Source organism: Herpailurus yagouaroundi, unplaced genomic scaffold (assembly GCF_014898765.1).
Source record: "Herpailurus yagouaroundi ecotype Mexico unplaced genomic scaffold, PumYag 139, whole genome shotgun sequence".
In the NCBI taxonomy this organism is placed as follows: Eukaryota; Metazoa; Chordata; class Mammalia; order Carnivora; family Felidae; genus Herpailurus; species Herpailurus yagouaroundi.
Genome location: NW_024412394.1, coordinates 54,671,649 through 54,679,850, shown reverse-complemented (window position 1 = coordinate 54,679,850; position 8,202 = coordinate 54,671,649). Strand labels below are relative to the sequence as shown.

Below are 8,202 nucleotides of genomic sequence, written 5' to 3'. Positions count from 1 at the left end.
AAAATAAATAAACATTTAAAAAAAAAAATTAAAAAAAAAAAAAAGAATTTCCATTTGACTCTTTTCAAAGGTATCAGTTTTCTGTTAAAATTTTCCTTCTCTAATTCCTTGAATGTGTTAATCCCATTTATTAAAGTCCACCTCTAATAACCTGAATTAGACCTTAGGGATTCTGTTTCTATTGCCCGTCTTTTGTTGTTTTGTTCTTGCTTAGTACCTGGACAGTCACAGTCTTTCTGTAAGGTGGGTTAATTTATTATTGAATGCCAGCCCTTGTGTATGAAATGTGAAGAGGAAGATTACCTGAATCTAGTAAGAGCAAAATCTTCAAAACTGGGTTTAAGTCCTTGTGACTATTTGGACTATTTCTAATTAATCCTTATTCCTTTACACATTATGGGTACTGAAATTAAAGGCATGGGTTTTACCAAGATCCTTCAACTTTCTATTTTCTGTATGTTTAGCTTCTCTGCTACTTTCAAATGAGGGATTTTGAATAACCCTTCCTATCTCCCCCACAATCTCCCAAAGAATAATGCATGATGTAGGGCTCAGAGCCATTGAAATAAGTAATTCCACCTGAATTTCCTTATAACCTGAGCGTAATGAAACGCTTTAGAAGGGACTCAAAATTCAGATTCAACAGAAGTCATAATTTGTCTTTTCATTAACTATAACTTTTAAAATATGCATATCAGAACATACGGTCAACAAAGGACAACTGACAAACTGAAAATACCAAGATATTCTACCTCATTCAAAATTTTTAAAAATGAAAATTAAGGGCACCTGGGTGGCTCAGTGGTTAAGCATCCGACTCTTGATTTTCGCTCAAGTCATGAGCTCTCATGGTTGTTAGATCAAGCGCTGCATCAGGCTCTGCGCTGATGGTGTAGAGCATACTTGGGATTCTTTCTCTTTCTCTCTCTGCCCGTGCCCCATGTGCACTTACACACTCCCAACCTTGCTCTCTCAAAATAAAATTTAAAAAATGCAAATTAAAACTACACACACAAAAAAATCATTTCTTATCTAGGAGACTGGCAAAACAAAAACACAAATATATGCTGTTGGTAAAACTGTGGGAAAACAAGCACTTCCAAACACTGCTAGTGAATGCAAATTGGTACAGCCTTTTTGTGAATTTGGCACTAACAAAATTACATATACATTTACCTTTGGACTCAGTCCTACTTCATGGAAATTACCTTAAAAATACACAACATACACAAAAAATACAAAACCACATGAACAGTACATAAATCCATATACAGCACCATTTGTAACTGTAAAATGCTGGAGTGTTCAGCTGAATGAGGAAGAGATCTTGGAAATGACATAAACTGATTTTCTGGATATATTCTTAAGTGAAAAAAGGAAAATGCAAATAAGGAAATATACATTTTTCAAGTGAGCAAAGAAACAGAATAAACATTAGATAATGATGTGGATTATGTATGGGGGTAAGGAGAAACAGGACAGAATAAAGAGGAATGAGAATGGGTAGAAGAATTGGAGGATGGAAGTGACTTCTCTTTTTGTATAGTTCTTTTTTGAGCCATGTTATATTTCACATACTCTAACAAATATAAAATGTTAAACTCCAGTTAGTAAGTTGTTTTTGCATTGGTACAGGTTAGCAATTCTTAACACTTAATGTGTATTCTACAAGTAAGCCAACAAACAATATATGTGGGAACCTGGGGCCCAGGTTTTTCACTGACAAAAAAGTTGAGTTATGTATAAAGTGAAGGCTAGAAAGAAACTTGTGTTATCAGACAGTAATTAGCAGTATTAGTATGGATGTGTGTTTTTTATCAGTAAATGGGGGAAGTGTGTATATACACATTAACATAACCACATTATTTCCTAGTTCTGCCCACTGGCAGTCTAGGACCAAAGAAACCCCAGCAGCAATGAACACATCTGATGCTAAGATTCTTGGTTTTTAAATATTCCTTCTCTACTTAGAAGCAGCAGTAGTTACCTTGGAGAAATGTGGATTCCCAGACTGTGGCTGAGAAAGTACAAAATGAGCCTTGATCATCTTACCAGAAAGTAAAGTACTCAAGAAGTGTTGGGGATATGTCCATTGGACACAAAAGCCAGACTGAGGGGCAATCACTGGCTAAATCCAGGACAATTTCAGCACCAAAATAAGGAATAAGTAATAAATGATACATATTAAAACAAGAATTCATGAATCCATGCTGATATTTTTAATTTTTTTTATTTTCATACTGATGTTTAAAATGCAAAAATAAATAAAAGGATTAGAGAAGACTCATATTAGAATGCCAACTAATAAAAAAATTTGTTTTACATTTATTTATTTTTTGAGAGACATAGAGAGACAGAGTACAAGTTAGGAAGGGGCAGAGAGAGAAGGAGACACAGAATCCAAAGTAGGTTCCAAGCTCCGAGCTGTCAGTACACAGCCCCACGCGGGGCTCCAACTCATGAACCGTGAGATCATGACCTGAGCAGAAGTTGGACGCTTAACTGACTGAGCCACCCAGGCACCCCCGCAACTAATAAATTTAGATAGAATAATGGAATACCACTATTTGGCAACCACCATAATAACAACTGTTATTAGACAAAATCATCAACAGATTTTAAATGAGGAAATAAAAGTTTGATGAGAAACAGGATATCCATATATTGGCAAACTAGCTCTCCAAAAGACACCTAATTAACTACAAAGGGAACAACAGTAACTCAGTGCAAAACCTAGCAGACACCACCTTAAACGAGTGATCAAACTGAACTTCATCAGTTAATTCTGGCTAGGTAGATAGAAGTTTCCTGAGAGGATGCCCTAAAAAGGAAACAATCACTGCTATGGTATTCCTGTCAAAATTTAATTTGGATCTAATCATGAGGAAACATCAGACATTAGACACACACATCTCCATACATACATTACATACATATATATACACACCTATGTACACATACATGTTACATGTAATGTATATAATTATGTACAACATAATACAGAAGTGTGTACATGCATATAACGATAAAGCAAATACAGTTAAGATATTACCATTTGGTGAAATGCAGGGGAAGTATATAGGGATTTGTTTTACTGAAATTTACAAATTATCAAGATAACTGATAATAAAAAAATCCTTCCCTTAAAGATAGTGAGAAATCTGACAAGCAATGAAGTAGAAAAAACAATTATGAACATAATATCTCAACAATACTAAAGATATACAAAGGAGAACATAAATAATGATTACCTCTGGGTGATAACATAATAGTGATATTTTCTTACTCTACCTTCTAAAATTAGAACTTAATACTTCCTAAGAAAGAAAATTTTAGGAAATAATGGTAATGAATATTGCTAAGTCACAGAGAATGGGAGCAATAACTACAGCATTAATTAGTAAGACATTGGTTTTTCAGAGACTGACCAGTTGAGTGGTGGTGAAGTAGGTAGAAGAGTCAGGATATGTAACAGAAAACTGATCTTGCCATCTAAAACCAAAGTCCAAATCAGCTAGGTTGATCCCCTTGTGGGACCCTCACTAAATCATTTAATCTCTTTTTAAATTTTTTTTTTTTTACATTTTATTTATTTTTGAGAAACAGAGTGAGACAAAGTGTGAGTGGGGGAGGGACAGAGAGAGAAGGAGACAGAATCTGAAGCAAGCTCCAGGCTCTGAGCAAGCAGTCAGCACAGAGCCTGATGCGGGGCTTGAACCCACAAACTGCGAGATCATGACCTGAGCCGAAGTCGGACGCTCAACCAACTGAGCCACCCAAGCACCCCTAATCTCTTTTTAAAGAAAGAACACCTTAGGTGTGTTTTCTGACAAAGTAGTTCTGTGTCTTATGCAAGATGATGTTTGCAAAAGAAGTGGAAGAGGGTAATATTTTACCAATTGGATTTAAGAATAAGTGCAAAATTGGGGCACCTGAGTGGCTCAGTCGGTTAAGCGTCCGACTTCGGCTCAGGTCATGATCCCACAGTTCATGAGTTGGAGTCCTGTGTGGAGCTCTGTACTGACAGCTCAGAGCCTGGAGCCTGCTTGGGGTTCTGTGTGTCCCTCTCTCTCTGCCCATCCCCCACTCACGCTCTGTCTCTCTCTCAAAAATAAACATTTAAAAAAAAATAAGTGCAAAATGAATATAAAAAAATACAGTTCTGAACAACTCTGAAACTTTTGTACATTTGTTAGATTCATTTCTCAGATTCGTTTCTCAGATCTACAGAAGAACACAAAACATAAAACGTCCATTTATGGAAGTTGCCTGGTTGATTCCCCACCTTTGCCTGTAAATGTAATTTTAAGTTGGTCCCTCTCTTTTTACATTACTTATTTCACTCATTTAAATGTTCATTTATTACATCATTATAGATGGTTCTTCCCAACCTCCACATCACAATTAACAGTAAGTCACCTCAAACTAAAAGGCAGATCACTGTGATTAAAAGCAAGTATCCCCCAGCTGTTTTGTTTTTTGTTTTTGTTTTTCAGCTATTTCACTCATCAAATGACCTGATCTTTCTGTGCTTCTTTTCTTATCTATACAATGTTATTACCTCATTCACAGATTTGTAGGCATGAAATAAGTTGGTATTATAAAACTTCTAGAATAATTTCCTGTTTAGAGTGATGGTGATGAGGATGATGATTAAAGACAGGCATCTAGCAAGCAATTAATAACACACAGTTAATTCTCTCTAAAGGTCCATTCTCTCTCTACAGGACTAACTTTTAAACTGCTACTCCTCCTTCAAGACAACGCTGACATGTTGCCTCTTCTTGACACCTTCCCTAATGATTCCACAGTGAAATGTACTCATTTTCTCAAATATTCTATTGTTACAGCATTACCTACTTTTTAAAGTGGCATTTATGTGTTGTATTATGCTATTTACATATATTGTATCCACTAGATTGCTTTTAAGTTCCAAAAATGGAATCTTTCTCTTTACACTGCAGTAGAGCCCCATATATCTTATACACAGCCAGTTACCATTAAGTGTTTAGCTTAAACAACTTAATGTCAGGCCCTTCTGTTTTTGACATTGATATATATTTGGGCAGTATGTATAAATAGGTTCTACTGACTATACAGATAGTTGACTTCTTTATAGTCTATATTGAACATATTACATAGGAAGAAACCTAGATCCAATAATTTTAAAAATCCATTTTAATAAATTGCCAAGTTCAAGATAGCAAAACCACAATGACCCTTGAGATGCCCAGGGTCTAATTATCTAGCAAGGAAAGAGTGGAGAACTACTTATATTGCTTCAACAAAGGCAAGAAATTTCACAAGTCTCCTGAGAAAATAATAAAATCACAACTGAAGATGTATGGACACCCAAACCAGGAATCTACTCAAGGTATTGGCTATTGAAGGCTGAAAGGACAGTTTACATTACATAATACACAGAAGTTATACCTAATAATATCTTTTAGATACTCTATCATTTGTACTTTTGTGTCTTATGCTTTTCATCTTCTGGAAATTCTAGGTTTTGACTTAGAGGTCTAGTGAGGCCTAACAGACACAGAACAATGTGAGATCAACTATTATTTCAAAAAGTGCTGTCAATCCAGTTAGAAACACCTTTTAATTACCCTATTACTAAATTTTACAGGCTTCTAGTGCTTTTTCTTTTTAGTATTGTTTTCTAATTTCATTTTCTAAGAAGCCATTGTAAATAAAAAATAATACTAGAAAACACACCTGGAACTTTCAAAACCAGTTTCTATACCAACGCTTCCTTACCCCAGTTTTAATGAAACACACCTGCTGGTTAACAGAAATTCAGTTAACCATAATTTCATCCCTCCACTTTAACCTTCACGATGACCTAGGAAGTAAAACTTTTTTAACGCCATTTTACAGATGACACAGTAGAGGTACAAACCAATTGGTAACTTTTCAGTCTGTGGGCTAGTGAAGAGCTAAGTAACATGTCCGAGGTTAAGCAACTAGCAAGAAACAGGGCAAATTTGGCTCTAGAATTCAAGCTCTAGCCTTCTATTCCACCATCCTACAACATACTAGACAAATTAAGTTTAAAAATTTTTTGTGACACAGATGAAAACTGCCAACATGTAGCCAAGTTTTCATTTAAATAGTACGGTCTTAGGGGTGCCTGGGTGGCCAAGTGGGCTAAGCTCCCACTCTTGGTTTCAGCTCAGGTCATGAGGTCATGTTTCTGAAGGTTCCAGCCAGAGTCCCGTTGTCATAGCAAAGCCTGCTTAGGATTCTCCCCCCCCTCTCTCTCTGCACCTTCCTGGCTCACTCACTCTCTACTAAACTTTAAATAAGTAAATAAATAAGTAGTATGGTCTTAGAAAACAAGATTACCTGTTACCTACTCATAAATTGCAGCTCAAATTTAATCTGAAGACCGTTTACTTTCTGATCATACACTTACTGTTAACCACGTGACTAACAGCAACATCACTGGTAATGTTTTATGCATAGATAGAGCCTGAAAGTCCACAAAATTCACAGCACTACACCGGTTTTAGGAGTTTACATATAGCTCAAGAAGGAGGAAATAACGTATTGTCGTGAAAGTGACCAGTAAGCAATGTGGCAATATTACCAATACCTAGATTTTATTTTGTATTTTTCTCTCAAACTGTCTAAAATACTTGAACATAAACCCATTCCAGTCCTATTCGTCTTTTTTAACATCATATCCTATTATTCTCCCTTATTTGTCTTTAAACACTTCGAGGTTTTCCCTTAACACTTATCCAGAGGGTCTTACAATAATACAACTAAAACTGTCCTAAACGCCTGAAGTTCAATTTGCTCCTTTAGAAAATGTAACAAGACATAGTCCGGCATAGCTGCATCCTGAAACTTAACAAAAGATAATAGTCTACGAAGATAGAGCCAAAAGTGTTTTAACAAACAAATGGAAAAACCACCGCTGCGGTGGCCCAAAGGCTCCAGGAGGTTGGTGGCCGCGACCTTCCGCCAACACCCGGAGCCCGATAGGCCTCGATCCCCCCACTCTCCCCGCAGGCTCAAGGCTTAGCTGAGGTTTGCATACAAAAGGACCGGGCCTAGAACAGCTTCCGTCACTGCCGGAATTCCCAACTTGCTGGGGGAGAGAAGAGAAAACAGAGGCGACGGGAGGTTCCTCTCCGAAGAAGTGGCAGACACAAGGCCGGCAGGATCGGGAAACAGCAGGCAATAAAAGGCAATAAAACTAACCCAGACACAAAGAAGGGCTAAGAGTGACAGAGCGAGTTGCCCCGGGGGGGTGCCGAAGCACGCAACGCGACACCTCTCGCTCGCCGGAGGGGCGCGGGGTCAAAGGCCATCCGCAGAAGCTGCCAGCACATTGGCTGGCGGAAGAGCGCGCAGGCGCCCGGGGTAGGTCCCGTACCCGCCGCAGCCGCGTCTGCGGGGCCCTGAATCTTCCAGCTACTCACCAGGGAATCCGGCCACCAGCAGACGATCCAGCCAGAGCCGTGAGGGTAGAGAGAAGAGGGAGAGCGGGTGCAGAGAACCCGCGGCCTCCCGTCAGCGCACCCATCCAGCCCCGCCTCCCCAAAGACGCGCGCTGAGCGTTCCTGCAACCCCGAGGGGGCGGGGCTTTGACGCCGGGCTCCGCGAGCCAGCGGGGTGCAGGCTTCCCCCGCAGGGGCTCCTCTTATCCGTCAGGGCCTGAGGGGCGTGGACGAATGAGGGGAGAGCTTTTCTGGGCGTTCTGTGCGGGTGGAGAAAAGGGGTGGAGCGGGTTCTAGCCGAACTCCCAACCTCCCCCTCCAACAAGAGATGACCCACCCCTCTCTTAAAAACAGGTCTTCTGAGGTTTCTCTGAGAAAGTCTCACTGATCCACTGATCGAGGGCAGCTGGTCTTGATGTGGCCTTCCAAAGTTGCATTAACTGATTTACACCGGTTGTTTTCATGCTCTTTAAATTAAGGAACCGTTTTTGTCTTTTTTTAAAAAACTAGAACTTTTCTTAAAGGCCCTAAGTAGAGAATCAAAGATGACATTTAATTTGCAAATATATTGTATAAAGTCACATTTGTTCTGAAGTAGAGAAATGATTGAAAACAATGAGGCCGGTGGGAAGAACAAGTACTTTGGAGACAGGTTACAGCTGAAGGTTTCCATCTTACATCAGCCTCAGAAGCCAAGAGAATACCGTATTTTGTTTGGTGACATGGTAACAAGGAAATCCTGACTCAC

The 8,202-nt window shown here is 38.9% G+C and overlaps 1 protein-coding gene across 3 annotated transcripts in view; it reads right to left on the bottom strand.

Moving 5' to 3' along the window:
* The window catches only part of MANEA (mannosidase endo-alpha), a 68,700-nt gene extending 61,017 nt beyond the window's left edge, over positions 1–7,683 (bottom strand). The window contains exon 1 of one of the 3 annotated variants that reach the window (XM_040474193.1): positions 7,437–7,683. In XM_040474193.1, the coding sequence (XP_040330127.1) occupies positions 7,437–7,540 (104 nt within the window). In that variant the 5' untranslated portion in view covers positions 7,541–7,683. Of the gene's footprint in view, positions 1–7,215; positions 7,235–7,436 lie in introns of those variants that run through there. The other 2 variants (XM_040474191.1, XM_040474192.1) reach the window with 2 other exon arrangements.
* Positions 7,684–8,202: the final 519 nt, after the last annotated feature.